The sequence below is a fragment of the Ovis aries genome, chromosome 5 (assembly GCF_016772045.2).
Source record: "Ovis aries strain OAR_USU_Benz2616 breed Rambouillet chromosome 5, ARS-UI_Ramb_v3.0, whole genome shotgun sequence".
NCBI lineage: Eukaryota > Metazoa > Chordata > Mammalia > Artiodactyla > Bovidae > Ovis > Ovis aries.
The window spans coordinates 81106089-81122281 of record NC_056058.1 but is presented as its reverse complement, the minus strand read 5'-3'; the positions used below and the strand labels follow the sequence as shown (position 1 = coordinate 81122281).

At 37.6% G+C, this 16193-nt stretch overlaps 1 protein-coding gene across 2 annotated transcripts in view; it reads left to right on the top strand.

Moving 5' to 3' along the window:
• The window catches only part of HAPLN1 (hyaluronan and proteoglycan link protein 1), a 76973-nt gene that overhangs the window by 38848 nt on the left and 21932 nt on the right, over positions 1-16193 (top strand). For both annotated transcript variants that reach the window (XM_004009071.6, XM_042250733.2), the window contains exon 2: positions 2196-2321. In XM_004009071.6, the coding sequence (XP_004009120.1) occupies positions 2222-2321 (100 nt within the window). In that variant the 5' untranslated portion in view covers positions 2196-2221. The remainder of the gene's footprint in view (positions 1-2195; positions 2322-16193) is intronic.

The window sequence follows — 16193 nt, the reverse complement described above, 5'->3', positions numbered from 1 at the left end:
AAAGGAACTGCTTTTATTATTATTATTTATCCCCAGCACTGTCTATCCCACCCTCCCCCCAGGGATGTTTGCATTTTTAAATTGGGTCATTGGATAGTTAATATCATAACATAGTGGAATGAATTCTTCGTGATATAATTTTAAGACTATGATATGGAATTAAAGGAGACAAGTTTGTGTGTAATAAATCTTAGGAAAAATGAGAACAAATCAGGATGACTTCTGTGGTAGGATGCATAACTGTGTATGTGTGTGCGTGTATGTGTATGTTTTGAGAGGAGAGTACACAGCTCTCTACAAGTTATATTGTAGATGTTCAATTTAATGTGAAAGATAATATAGCAAATTCTCTGCCTCAGCTCATCTTGACCCTTCTTTGAATGTCTTTTTTAAATGCTCACTTGTATGTTTTTCTCATACCCTCTCTTCCACAACTCCCCCTCTTCTCTGATTCCCATGTCAAGCAAGACAGCACAGGACACCTCGTGCACCAGCTGGCCTACTATCTTATGTGTGTGTCTGTAATTGTGCCAGTTATATTCCAAATTCCAAAAGGTCACCTTTATTATATATTTTCACCCAAAGCATTATTCTGAACTGAAAACAGGTAATATTTGTTAACAGTATTCCTATAGGCAAAAGTCAGTAGCTTAAAAAAAAAAAAAAAACCATTTCCCAAAAAGCCTCAGAGGAACAAGCAAGTAAACTTCTGAAAATAAAATCAGTAAATCAGATAGAATTTTGAAGGTGACAGTTTTAGTTTCTTAGGAAAGTAAGTTTCTCAATTTGCTCATCCACTATCTTCTTTCTGTGACATAATAAAAAGAAAAGGGTTAAAGCAAACACTAGAGCCTGAAGTCAGAGCATCACAATGATTCTGAGAGGAGGAGACAGGGAGGTACTGAGGTCCCAAGAGGGACCTGGAGACGTCTGTGATTAGGGCATTGGGCTCTGGAGAAGAGGCTGGCCTGCAAAGACCTCCAGGAACAGACTCAGAGCTCTTTAATAAGTATTCCAGGGAGTGAGGCTTTCCTGGAAAAAACAAATTAGTGTGAGAAGCCAGTACTGTGCAATTTCAGTTTTAAAAATAGCCAAGTATTGTTAAGGCTTCTGTGTGCATGAGAGGAAAAGAAAGCCCTTCTTAATATCTTCCTCAGCTTCCACATTTAAAACAGAGGAGCTACACTGAAATTCTTGCCTGGCAAATACTGCAAAGGTCATCTGGTGTGTATTATTTGGAATCACTTTTTGGTCCTTACAATGACGAAGTTTTGCGGGGATTGTGTCCCTTTTTATCAAATTGGTCTTGAATGAGGATAGCCAGGCAATGGCTCTGCCGCTGTCACTTAGGACCAGAGCTGTCCCTGGCTGTCTGTTTCAGCTCTTCATTTGCCTAATTGCCCTGCGAGGTTGGCGGGGATGTTCCCTGCAGCCAAGGCTCTGCTGACTGCAGAGACCCTACCTGGCAGTCCAAGTTGATGCGTCAGCATTTCAGGTAGAAATGAATGAAAAATCAATCAGGATGACTGCAGTGATAGCATGCACAGTTCTAACCTCGTTTGTCTCTAATTTTCAATTATTCACCATAGACCCAAGCAGTGTTTAAGACGGGGAGTCTGTAACAAATGTGCTGCTTCTATTTAATCAGGCATTTTGTGTGTGTGTCCTCTTTTCTTTTCAGAACAAGCAAACCTAACCTGCTTAGAAAGCCATATGTAAAATGAATAATGATGTCAAATTTCATGCAAATATTCTGTATTTGCCCTGGCCTAATATTCAGTTACAAATTAAACTGGGTGATAAATATTCATAGGTAGCTATATCAAATTGTTTTATTAACTTGTACTTCAAATTCAAAGGTTTAAATGGTTTTTTTTTAAGTCTGTTTATATCTTTGTCATATCTCTTTTAACTTGCTGTAACTCTCTATATCAAAACTATACTGTTCTAAAAAAATTTTTAGATTTACAACTCTGTAAAGATAGAGTTAAACACTGTTTGGACTCTGACTACATAAGGGAAACTGGAATTGTTCAAAGCTGCAGTCAAAGACAGCTACAGTAACTTTCTGAGCAGATTGGGTTAAATATTTTTACAGACCCATTCTAGGATGATAAGGCAGTAAAAGTTGTGCAGTGCAACACTCCAAAGGGTTCCAAACCTCACAAGCCTCTTTGTATGTGATGCTCTCACAGTGAAGAAGATTATTCGGGCTACAAAGATGAAGAGTCTACTTCTTCTGGTGCTGATTTCAATCTGCTGGGCTGATCATCATTCAAACAACTATACTGTAGATCATGACAGAGTTATTCATATCCAAGGTAAGAAAATGCAGCTTCTCTTATGAAAGTTAAATCCATTTCAAGTTACTTAGAAATGTTAAGTGATTTCTTAACATTTATGTTAGTGCTTCGCAATGTTAGTTCTGCTGCATTGACTTTTTCTTTTCCTTTCTGCTAATTGGTGAACATGCTCCCTGGCTTTCGAATGCTATTGCATTACGGTAGAGCTAAGAATCAGGGACAATTAAAGTGGATTGGCTTAAGGATATCCAACTGCAGGGAGTTGATGCAATTGTTCAAGGCTTTTCAGTTGCTATCTTCTAAGTAGAATGCAGGGGAGAAAGTTCATTTAAAGACAGGGCAAAAGCAGGGAGAAATAGGAAGTAAAACTTACATGTAAGGTCATTCTGTTAGAGTCATCAAGAAAAACAACATGAAAATAAGTCAGACGAGCTAAGTTTCAGGAAAAAGAACTTACCCTATTAAAATCTCCTTCGGTAAAGCTTTAGTTTCCACAGAGCAATGTTTTCCCTGCATGTTTCTTTTCAGCTCAGCTGAATCCTAAGCCTGGGAGCTGTAGCAAGATTTGAGGCTGCAGTACAATGCAGCTATTTCCTCAGCTCCAGCTTCAGATGAGGGACATCCCGCATTAAGAAAGCTAAGAGACTTATGCAATAAGAAAAAGATAGTTCCAAAGGACCCGGAGCTTCTCTCTTTGCCCTTGTATGCTGAATATTTAAAATAAGAATTACAGAATTTAACAGTTTAAACATATGATGATAAGAATTTTAGATGAAGTCAGTTTGGGGACCAGAAACATTATAAGTTTGCTAGGAGAAATAAAACATTGAGAAGATATAACTCAATATCTTCAAGGTCAAAAGTGCAGTCTCAGAAAATTGCATCTACTGTTGAAAAGTATGACTTGTGAAGGTCAAATCATAGTGTAGATCTGGCTAGAAGCATTTTTCTGTATGTATTATGACTACCCAAATAGAACTCTGAATTTGACAGTGTCTAGTTATTTTAGACATTCCTCTTTCAGACCTCTATGTTTCTAACAGCTTTACATTTTTCACTATTGGACCATAGAAAGGAATTATATAATCACAAATTTTACTATGCAAACTGCTGACTCAGCTATTTTCTTTACTGTATAAAAGCAGAATCAAGGCTGTTTCCCAGAGACTTAAGACATTTACACATAGAGATTTCTGATGAAGGATAACATCCTCTTAATGTCAAGTCAAAGTCAATTCAGCCAGAGTGTAATACCTAGTAATTGTTAACAATGGTTTTAAATCTCATGGAGAATAAACTTTAGCAATGGTTTAAGTTATTCCTAGACTAGATACCTGTTATATTACTAACTATGTATAAATCACAAAATGTAAATTTCATGCAGAGTATAAAAATATTTTAAAGTATGTTAGCATTTTAAAAGTTATTCCTGAAAGAAGCCTATAAGTCAGATTCAAGTTTTCTCATCAAGAAAAACTTCTGTTTCTCCAGTCTTTCCATTCCCATATACTCTATTGAAATTTAGTACAAAAGAATTGCTGACACAAGGTATCAAAAGTATCCAGATTATTTGCCTACACTATCTGATTTTTTCAAAAATGACTTGCTAGTCCATTTCATTTTAATTGTAAATTAATGTTCTTAGAAAGTTGCCCTGAGCTTTCAAGTAATAAAACTACAAGGTCTACATTTTGCTCGAGGAAGTTTAATACTGAAATATGATTTGAGTCGATATTGTCATGCTATGTCCATAGTTGAAATTTATTTTAAAATTGCTCCAATTATTTGTTCCTCTTAGTTTCTAAAATAACAATTTTTCTTTTTTCTTTATTAGAGCATTCAGATTGAACCTTCATGTTCTTACCCTTCAGAGAAACTCTTTCAAATATCTGCCATAATTTCAGGCATCTTTTATAACACAAAAATAAACTCATAGCACAGCAGGTATTCATTAAAGCAGACATCTTTCATTACTCACTTGAAATACTGGATTATTTTGTCACATTTAAAACTTTTATTAAATCAAACATGGCCCAGAAGGAATTTAAGGGAGCTGAAACTTTCATAAAAATTTTATAAGAATTTTGCAATCAAATCATTATATTAGTAATCTGAATCTCAAAGTCCTGAATCATACTGATAGGCAGTAAAAGCTTCTGTCAGTAATAGAAAATTATTCAAAATTCATTTTACTGCAAGAACACCTTTTCTGTCTCTCATTTTCCATTAATTTTTAAAATTTTTGTACTGTTAAGTTCCCCAGGCACATCACCCTCAAATTCATCTTGGCTGCCTTGATAGAGATGCTGAACACTTTGTTAACATGTTCTTAACTCGTATGCATAAGAGTTACCTAATTATTTTTTCTGAAGATTTCTATCTATGGGAAATTCTATAGATATGTATGCAAAAAATTTTTTAATCTGGTTTTTAAAGAAAATCAGAATACCAGGGGGGAAAATGGCAAGTATAGATACCTATACAAAGAGTTTCTATTGAAAAGTATCTGTTTTGGTGATGAAAAAGGAAATTGTGCTAGCTTTCCATGGAGAAAGGCATAGTTTTAGATAAAATTGTGCTTGTACTAACTCGCTTCCTTAAATTTATTAAATCAATTTGATTACAAATTGATTCAATAAAAATGAGAAAGCAAACTACTTGTCCATGGAGTCTGCTAAAAATCTGTAATCAATTTATTCGCTTATATATCATATACTGTTGACAGTGTGGGAATAGTAATTTCCTCAAATACTTCTACAGAAAGAGATAGCTACTGTTAATATTGTCTCTATAACAATCTCAACTAATGGATTATATTCCTCATTTCATGATGTGCCTAGTCAAACAATATCTAAATCCTTTGAAACTTGAGTTCATTAGGGAGAATTTTATATGGAATATTAAATCTCACAAAAGAACAATTTTAAAAATATTTAGATCTGGTCTAAAAATTCTTTATAGACTTTCAGAAGAACCAGTAGAAGTTCAGAGATGATGAATATACTTTATAAAATACAATTTTTAAGAAAACATTTATATGGACAGCAGAGAAATTTTATGACTGTTTGCTATTAACCAAAATAGTTACTGAATACGTACCTGCCTGTTCCTTTCCATGTCAGTGATCTAGTGACTCCTGCCTCTGCTCTTTCAGGTGCAGGCCTTCTGATCACCAGTTTAAGATTTTATCCCCTGATGCCAGTTTAAGACTTTTTCCCCTAATGCCACTTTCTGGCTTTAGACCTTGGGCAATTCACTTAATCTCTTTCAGTCTCAGTTATCTCATCTATAAAACTGGACATCATCACTGTTTATTCAATAAAGCTTTATGAGAACTAAGTTAGATAACATATGGGAAAGTGCTTAGTACCCAGCATACATAAGCTCCCAATAGATGAAAGTTGTTATTGCCATGTTGATTATTTCTTTACTGTCATGGAAAAATGATTTTTAAATAAAAAAGGAACACAAACACTGGTGAGAAAAGCTCTTGCTTTTCAATTCATTTGCTAGCAGTAAGAACAATATCTTACTTTAGTTCTAATGAAATAAACATTTTATAAGTAGCCTTCTTTGCCCTTTTAAAATTGTACAATTTAAGATTTCCCCAATGGTATTAAATATTATCTGATCACTTTTACTTTCCTTGTAGAAACTGAATTTTTCCAAACTTAAGTAATATTCCCCTTAATATACATATCAGGTAAACACAACTAAGCTCCTTTAAATTTTTTAAAAGAATAAGAAGAAATCTTGGAAATGAAAGCAGTTCCCTTCTTTATAACGTGCCCAAGTGTGTGCTCTGTGTCCGACTCTGTGACGCTATGGACTGCAGCCCATCAGACTTCTCTGGAACTTTCCAGGCCAGAATACTGGATTGGATTACCATTTCCTACTCCATGGGATTTTCCTGACCCAGGGATTGAACCTGTGTCTCTTGCGTCTCCTGCATTGGCAGGTAGATTCTTTACCACTGTGGCGCCCTTTGTTATAATAAGTGAAATTTATGGTCACTTGTCTTAAGAGATAAAGGAATTAGATTTTTTTAAGAAAGAGTTGTCAGAAGTTTATCTCTTTGTGAGTAGAAAAATTAATGCAGATCTAGAATCCCTTGCAGAAGTAGACACTCCCCGCTCAATGTGGCTGTTTCCTCCTTGTGTCCCAAACCACTCTCCATCCCAGCTTAGTGTTAGACTGTCGGCTTTGTCACACTCCAGCTAGACAGTAGTCCCTGGCACATAGTAGGTGCTGAATATATGTGATAAATACATGAATGAGTGTAATGAGATACTTCTAAATTGCCACTATCATTACAGTTCAGTTCAGTTCAGTTCAGCTGCTCAGTCGTATCCGACTCTTTGCAACCCCATGAATCGCAGCACGCCAGGCCTCACTGTCCACCACCAACTCCCAGAGTTCACCCAAACTCATATCCATCAAGTCGGTGATGCCATCCAGCCATCTCATCCTCTGTTGTCCCCTTCTCCTCCTGCCCCCAATCCCTCCCAGTATCAGGGTCTTTTCCAATGAGTCAACTCTTCAAATGAGGTGGCCAAAGTACTGAGGTTTCAGCTTCAGCATCAGTCCTTCCAATGAACACCCAGGACTGATCTCCTTTAGGATGGACTGGTTGGATCTCCTTGCAGTCCAAGGGACTCTCAGGAGTCTTCTCCAACACCATAGTTCAAAAGCATCAATTCTTCGGTGCTCAGCTTTCTTCACAGTCCAACTCTCACATTCATACATGACCACTGGAAGATCCATAGCCTTGACTAGACAGACCTTTGTTGGCGAAGTAATATCTCTGCTTTTCAATATACTATCTAGGTTGGTCATAACTTTCCTTCCAAGGAGTAAGCATCTTTTAATTTCATGGCTGCAATCACCATCTGCAGTGATTTGGGGCCCAAAAAAAATAAAGTCTGCCACTGTTTCCCCATCTGTTTCCCATGAAGTGATGGGACCGGATGCCATGATCTTCATTTTCTGAATGTTGAGCTTTAAGCCGCCTTTCACTCTCCTCTCACTGTCACCATAACAGCCCCTCTTAAACCCTGCAGCACCCATGGCATTTAGCAACACATGACACGTTGTGTGGGCCTCATGCACATTAACTGGGTCACAGCTTTCATTCTGTAATGTTGGCATAAAGTAAATAATAGTTAACAGAATGTATTAACTTAAAAGGACTTTAATATAGATCATTGAGGTCAATATCCCATTGTACAAATGAGGAAATCAAGACCCAGAGCTTAAATGTTGCTTGGCCCAGGTTGCATGGCTGATGAGGAACAATTTCTCTTGCTAACCCTCTACCCTTCCTCAAATTTAGGATCACTTTTCACCTTCTTAATGAACTCACCCTGCCTACCATGTTCTACCCTCCTCTGGCATCCCGATTTATCTCTGATCTCCTTTTCCTTTTCTCTCTAGTCTTGGATATCTACTTTACTTATTTTTACGTAATTGTTTGTGTCCATCTCTGCCACAAGAACATAAATCAGCTCCAGGAGGGAAGGAATCTTTGCCTAATGCCTCCCTGTCACCTAAATTAATACTACTGGGCAAGTAGTAGTTGATCAATATGCTTGTTGAATAAATTCAGGACCAAAATCCAGGAACTTTTCCTAATCAAGCCCAAGTCAGTCTTTGCAAATTGCAGGGAAGGTTTCAGTTTGTAGAATGAGAGGCAGCAGATAAGAGGATTCTGAGTTTGGGTAGCAAGTTTTGTTTGGTTGCTTTTATGGCTCCTGTACTGCACATAACATCTTACTTCCAGGAGAATCAACCAGAGGTGGGATGCAACAATCCTCCTAATGTGGGCATGAAACTTTGAAGAATATTTGATTTACATGTGGTCACTGCAATGCTATCATGTTCTTTATGTAATATCTGCAGAGTCAAGATCTGGTGGTGCAGAAAGGATCAAAAGTGAATTTAATAATGTTTGATTGATCATAAACTATCTACAGAGCCAGAGTTTAGTGGGAGAACTGGATATGTGTTCTCTCTTTCACTTAAAACTCATTTGGACTCAGACTCTATAAGTCTGTTATTAATAGTTAAATTATAATTTCTTTTTCTCTTTTTGAGGTATCATATACTATTTACAGCTACAAATGCAAAATCCATGAATGTCAACTACATTTTCCAAATTGTATTTAGCTAAATACATACACTATTAATAATACTACCTAGAAATTATTAGCTAAAAAAATCAGAGAATTTCATCATGAAACTATAAAAATTAGCAACGCCCTAATTCTAAAATTTCTTCTTAGTTTGCTTTAGGATGTAAGGTCAAATATACTAATAAGAACTTACTACATTAAACAGGTTTATCATTTGATAAAAATAAGAATGTTACCATATATATGATAAATAAACACAAAAGAATGAAAATGTATATACAGCCATATATACATATATATTTGCAAAATGCTGCACAAATACACATATACCCCTCTTCAGCCTGCTATATAACACAATACCATTGACTGGGTGGTTTGTAAACAATAGAGATTTATTTCTCACAGTTCTAGAGGCTAGGAAGTCCACAGTTATGATGCTGGCACATTTGGTGTCTGGTGAAAGTTGGCTTCCTAGTTTAGCGATGGCCATCCTTTTTCTGTGTCCTCACCTGGCAGAAGAGGACAAGGGACCTATCCTGGGCCTCTTTTATAAGGGTACTAATTCTATTCATGAGGGCTCCACCCTCACAACCTAATCCCCTCCAAAGGCCCCACCTCCAAATATCATCACATTGGGAAACAGGCTGCAATATATATGCATTGAGGTGGGGGGCGGGGGGTACAAATGTTCAGTCTACAGCAAGCACCTAAATAGGAATTGGGAATGAATGATGATCAGAACAGTCTGTCTTCATCAAGTTTATGGTCTAGAGAAAGGCAGACATCACTATGAATATGACTATGATAACTGCCATTCAACTAAGCAAAAACTATAAGTCAGTTGTAGGTTGATATATACTTTTGATAAATCCTTTAATCTATATTCAGAAATATATATGTATATTTTCATGCCAACTTTGCATCTGCTAGCCCATGGTGGAGTCTTCTTCACATTTGTGTGTCTTTTGAAATAATTTACTCATTTGGGCATTTGTTAAACATTGGCCTTCTTTGTGCAAAACAACGAGTTATTCTCTGTAGGACAGACCATCTCCTCAATGAGCTTAATGACAATATCATTAGAGCATCAAAGGTGATTAAAAAAATTAAAATAAGTGTTATATAGAGGTGGAAATATGAAGAAAAGAATAATTAGTTGCCAAACAAAAATATCTTATTATAAAACTGTATTCATACTCACCTTTTAAACCCATAAAATACCTTTTAAGAATATTTCTAATCTTGTTATTAAGTAACCTAAAAGTCTGAATTCTGTGTTATTTATAAGGCATCCATTAAAACAATGAATTTTGGAATATTTCCAGGTATAAAAACCTATATTTAATAATATTTTCAGGTAGTAGCAAATTCACACTAAAACAGTCATTGCTTTCTCTGTTCCATTCTGGGGGCCTAAATTGGCATATTATGTGGGAAGTCAATGATTATTTGGAAGCTTTCCCAGAGCTTTTTTTTCTTTTTCCCCAGAAACAGTCAATTAAATAGAGAAGCTTTTTTTTTTTTTGGTTGCAAGTTGTACTAACCTATAACTTAATGGCTTAATGTTAGAGTAATTTCAACATGCTATGTTTCTCTGACTTTCCCTGTTTCTCTGACTTGCTAGCAGGGGCTATCAGGAAAAAAAAATAGATTTAGATTTCTTTGTTGTTCTGGTTCTTTATTTTGAATATAAAGTGGAAACTACTCTTTTCAGAATGTAGTTTGGAATACAAAAATCTATCAAAATGCTAAGAAGTTAAAAATATTTAATTAAGAGATATCAAAGTGAAAATATCTGATGGGGGAGAAATCTTTATGATCTGAGCATTTTTATTTCAAAATGAAGACAGTGAAAGCACAAGAAATATAAAAGTTCTATCCAAATCACTCTAAAACATTTTGTGTATTTTGCATTGCTACAATGTGCTATGTGCATGCATGCTTAGTGGTGTCCAACTCTTTGGCACCCCATGCACTGTAGCCTGCCAGATTCCTCTGTCCATGGGATTTCCAAGACAAGAATACTAGAATGAGTTGACATTTCCTTCTTCAGGGCATCTCCCTGACCCAAGGATCAAACCCACATCTCCTGCATTGGCATCTGAGTTCTTTACCACTGCCCCATCTGAAAAGCCAACGGGGTAGTGGCACTAAATACACATGTTCTCAAAAATACCAAACCACCAGTGCAAACTGGAGCCATTTTAATGTTGTTTTAACTAAACATGCTGGTTGTTAACTTCAGTGCTTACTTGGAGACTAATTACCATGCGTATAAGCTCCAAGTAGTATGTTTTTACATATTGGAGGGTGGTGCTGTGAAGTGTGCTAAACAATACTGAGTTAAACAATAATTTTACCTACCTTTTCCAAACACTGTCCACTCAAGCAAGACAAGGACATTAAGGATAAAAACTCAGGAAGATCATAGTCCATCGAGAACAAAAATAACAAAGCAAGTTAGAACCAGGAGCAACCAGTAAAGTGTTCAGATGAGGTGAAGGAGGTTGACAGAAAGAAGAGTCCTATCTTATTTCTAAAGAATCATAAATTTTAAATATCAATAGAAACACCATTGAAAACATATCCTTGAAGTGCGGAGATTTCCACTTCTAGAGGCTTCTGTTTGTAATGGTGGTGTTTGCCTGCTTGATTTTGAGCAAGGGGCTGATGTACTATGAATCTCATGTACAAAAGATCAAGTGGATACTGGATTATGATGGGTGAAGAGTAAGTGAGGAAACATTTAGAAGGGTCTTGAGGTAGTTTAGATGAGAAATCATGGTGGTGTGAACCAGGATGGGAACAGTGGAAATGGATGAAGATGAGCCAATCTGGGGGGAAAAAAGCAGGGGAGACAGAGATGGCAGCACTTGATAATAGATTAGATGCAGAGATTAAGAGATTAAGGGAAAGGAAGGGTCACATCAAACACACCTTCTAGATTTCGGCTTGAACAAATGGATGGATGATGTAGGCATAAAATGAGTTGAGGAAGACTGGGAGAAGAACAAGTTTGGACTGGAGAGGAGGGCTCAAGTTATCTGTTTGGCATCTAATATATAACCAGCAAGTAACTGGATTTACTATTTCAGAGCTCAAGGAAAAGTACACTGGTAGGAAGCTTTGGGATCACCAGTACACAAATATGTATAACCATAGGACTAGATGAGCTCACCTGAAGAAGGAGGAAATGCAGGCAGAGACAAGGAGACTGCCCTGGTCTGAAGTTTGGAATCCCTCAGCATCAACTAGAGGTGGGGGAGGGTGGGCGGTGGAGGAGGTTACAAAGGTCACATATTCACCTCTTAGAGTCTAAATCCTGATCACTGATGTGTGGTCACTTTTTTCCCAGGTAGCTTTAAAAAATCTAAATGAATTGCAAGGTGTTTAAAAATAGAATAGGAGATATTTGTCTTAAAATGTACATTTCTAGCATCTGCTGAAAAATTGAAAGTCCTGCTGTTTTTCAGGCTGCATTCTCATTGGACGTCAGTGGGAACCAATACCCGCTCCCTTTAGCATGGAGCATGTGTGCTCAGCAGTAGTACAGTCCCTTGTACTCCCTGTTATTTTCGGGACTGTGGTGCTCCCTTCACTTCTCTCAGTCTTGCCCACCTAGGTATTTGTGTTCCGTTTACCTTTCATTTTGTTTCAGCACTAAACTTAATATTCGATACATTATAGGCTATTAATTCATGATCATTGATTAAGCAAAGAATCAACAGTTCCCTTTTGCCTCCAGAACTGACTCTGGGCAGTATTATCCTGATGTTTTTCACACTAAGGGAAGACAGTAACCATAGCAATGTAGAAAACCAACAGGGTCCTTTCTGCAAATTATGGAGAACTTGACCTTACATTTCACCACAAAATGGAAGTAGTTTGAGCAGAGACAAGTAGATTTGGGCCCTTTACCACATGAAGACATGTTTCTAATAATTAGGGACTATGGTTAACTACAGCCTAATGAAGAAGAATGACTCATGCCTATGTTTCGGTTTCTCCATACCCTTTGATATAAGCCTGTATTACAGTTAAAATCCTGGAAAGCAGGTTTCTTCGAAGATTGTAATTCATTGTTAATGAATCAATTTTATTTTCTTATAATGTATTTCTTAATTTCTCTATGTGATAACTCAATTTGGTTTTACTCTGTCTCAAATAATGGAAATAAAATGCTATTTCATTATCCATAAATCATTGATAACATGGATAAATTTAAATTCTGAAAATTATTAACAAATGCAAACAGCTCTGGGTTGACACAGCTAGCGTGACTGTCTGTAGTTTGGGGACCAGTTATATTGAAGTTATCAATGGCAATACTGATAAATTAATATTAACAATTAAAACCACTTACTGTGTGTGATTCACAGTATAGAATATAGAATGCACAATAGAATGTGCATTACCTAGATCATCTCAGTCCGTCCTCCCCACCCTACTATATAAAAGTGGTTATCCTCACTGAACTGAGAAAGCGTCTGTAGCTTACTCCTGGTCATTTGGCTATTAAGTGGTAAAACTGATGTTCAGACTCAGGCAAGCTGATTCTTGTGCTCCTAAACCACCAGGAATCATACAACCTCCATCTAAGCCTTCTCTTAAAAACTTTTGAGCAAAGCGGTAGGTAAAAACGGCTCCCATCTTCTTCCATTCAATTGATATAACTATGTTCCAGAAGAAATTAAATCACAATGAGAAAAGATCTGGTCTCGAGCCTTGGAGAAATTTGTCTCACAGGCTGCCGTAGAGATTCTGAAGAGAAGTTCGAGGGGCAAGGTGGGGATGACAGCTATATATACGCACATTCCACCCCTACCCCCAGATGAAGACTGTCTGGAGCCCCAGAGAAAACTGAGGAAGAGGCAGGAAGAAGTCGGATTATATAGATACAGGTTTGGTTTTGTTTTTAAGGCTTTAAAGTGGTGGTCCTGAATTAAGCTCCTATGCTGTTAAGAACCACTAGGAAAATCACCTTAAGTTGATGTGGTGCAAGTTTTGGGGAATCAGTGCTTTCTAGGAACTGTCTTCTGAAAGCACAGGAAAGAAGACAATGTTGAAGACAGAAGCTGGTTTGCATACCTAGCACACTTGGGACACTAAGTAAGTGTTTGTGAGTAAGAGCCAACATTTACTGGGCACTCAGGGTGCCAGGTACCAGGCTAAGCTCTCAGTGTATGACCTTTTAATCCTCATGAGAACCCTGGGAGGAAGGTGACTTAACTCTGTTTTACTGATGAGGAAACTGAGGCCATAAAGGTTAAGTGATACAATGTAAGAGGCATAAATCATAGGCTTAATCAATAAACTGTAGCGTCTGCGATAACAGATGAAACAAGAATGAAAGTGAAAAGACAAAAGCCCACAAAGAACTTAGTCAGCAGAACAGAGCTAAACACCCTTACCACACTTCTTACTCCTGGTCAAAACAGATGAAGAAAAAGTAATTAAAAAGAGACAATATTTTTCAAGATAGTAACAGTTTTGGGCTTACATTTCAGAACACAGATGTTTGAACTATGTTCAATGGATGCCCTCGAGATACTTGGAGGCTCTTGATGCCTATTTTTTATGGCAAAAATTTGTTTAAGTTATCCTTTTGGGGATATCCTTTTGAGGGGGTGGGATTTCCACTGTCTCTGAAAAAAACCTATAGGCTCTAACTGTTATTTTTTCACTATAAAACTTGGATATGAGAATAACGTGGTACACATACATGATCAACATCACCCAAACAATACTATATTCTGGTGTTAGGCACCCATCACAGAATTGCTTTAGCTCTAAGGCAAGTGTTGGGCTGGATCTTCATAGGCTTATAAGCCCTGCACTTGCCCAGCCTCAAGACTGAAGAAAGAGCTCAGAATCAGCAATAAAGTCATCAGTGGTTTAATGGATGAGGGAGCTTACATGTCTGAAGCAAGGTCCTGGAGCAACACCCCACTGTGTATGGCAGAGAGTGGACAGGACCTGGCTGTAGTCTTCACTCCCAGGGGTAAGGGAAGGTTATCAGTTATACAGGGAAGTAAAATCAGGTTGGTTCATTAGTTACCAGGGAAACCAGCAGAGGGGAATGCCTCTCACCTCCCCTTTGATAAGCTATCATGGTGGAGACATTCTGATCTAAAGCTAAAGCAATCGTTAGCTGGGGTCTGGGGTAGCTATGTAGGAGGCTCAGTCATGGGAGCAGGGTGTAAATGAAGCCAGCACTGGGGATATACAGAGAGCAAGAGAACAGCCATCTTGAGTGGCCTGAACATAACAGGAAGGAAGATGGATGTGGTCAATACCTAAGAGAATGCGCCACAGCACATCACATCAGATAATACAGGTCACATGGCATTTAAGGAAGCTGAAAACACAATTCTAGGTAATCTGGTTCAGCTGTAGACTGACAGGAACTAGCAGGGGGCAAAGACTCTACAGTGGTTAGAGAACAGGTAGGTGCTGGCAGAGAGTGGGGGGTGTTGAGAGGAGTATGTTCTTGTAGCCTGTGAGACCAAGAGGCAGGGTCACAGAGGGTGAGAAATAGCAGTAATCACTTCAGAGCAAAGAGTAACCTTCACTTACCTTATCTTCAGCTTTGGATTCTTCCTTTATAATCGAAACTAGATGACAGTCAGTACCTTTGTCAGCAGCATCTTAAAGGATTGGGGAAAAAAAATGAGATAAAACTTTCACATTTTGAAGACCTGTTTAAAGATAACATTATAAATAACAGAGCCATAGGTCTTATACAAAATTATAATCCTGCAATTATAGCCGTATACTACAATTCTAGTTACCAGCTTCTTGTGTGTATTTCTAGGCAAAGTTTCTTGTTTATTTTGTTAATTAAATTCCCTCAACCATTTTATGTATTTTTATACCATTTCTGTTTGGTGTGTGAGCAGGTGATACATACATAATGTTCAAAAGTTTTTAAAATATAAAAGTATAGTATGCACCGTGAAAATCTCTCAGGAGTCTCTACCCACACAGCTACCTTATCTTCCCACAGGCTATCATGGTTATTAGTTTCTTGAGCTTCCAATGATTCCTTCAGGTATAGTTTAGTTTAGGCAAATATATATATATTACTCTTTTGAATTCACACAAACGGTAAGAAATACCCATAATCTTACAAGTCTTCAGATCAGTTTTTGAACTCCAGATGAAAGTAAAGATGGGCTAGGGATAAATCCAATAGGATTTCAAACTCAGATCAACTCGTTGAGTGCAGAGGGCAGACATGATCTTCCTTAGAGCCTCTTTCTTACCCTCATCAGGTTGTCCTTCCTGAAGCACTGAGTCGTAGAGATTCAGAGTTCTTACAGTCAGGAAGAGCTGGGGAAGAAGCTAAAGCTCTGTCTCTGATAAACTAAATGCAATTAGCCCTCTGAAAGGGCAGTAAAGGCTGGATGGGTGGGGCGGGGGGGAGTGGAGGGTGGTGACAGTGGGGGCGAAACTTGTAAAAGTTTCTGATGCAAAGCTTACTAGACAGATCAGAATCAAGACCAGACGATGGGAGCTTCTGACTCCCAGTAAGCAGCTTCAGAAACAATTAGGTTTATTCTGGTCTGAAGGAAACAAAATACAATCTTCCTTCCGGGGTTGGTTCCAGGACTCACCTGAGATACCAGAATCTTCAGATTCTCAAGTCCCTTATATAAAATGCTACAGTACTTGCACCTAACCTGTAGGCATCATCCCCTTATACTTTCCATCACCTCTAGATAATGTATAATACCTAAAACAATGTAAATATTATGCA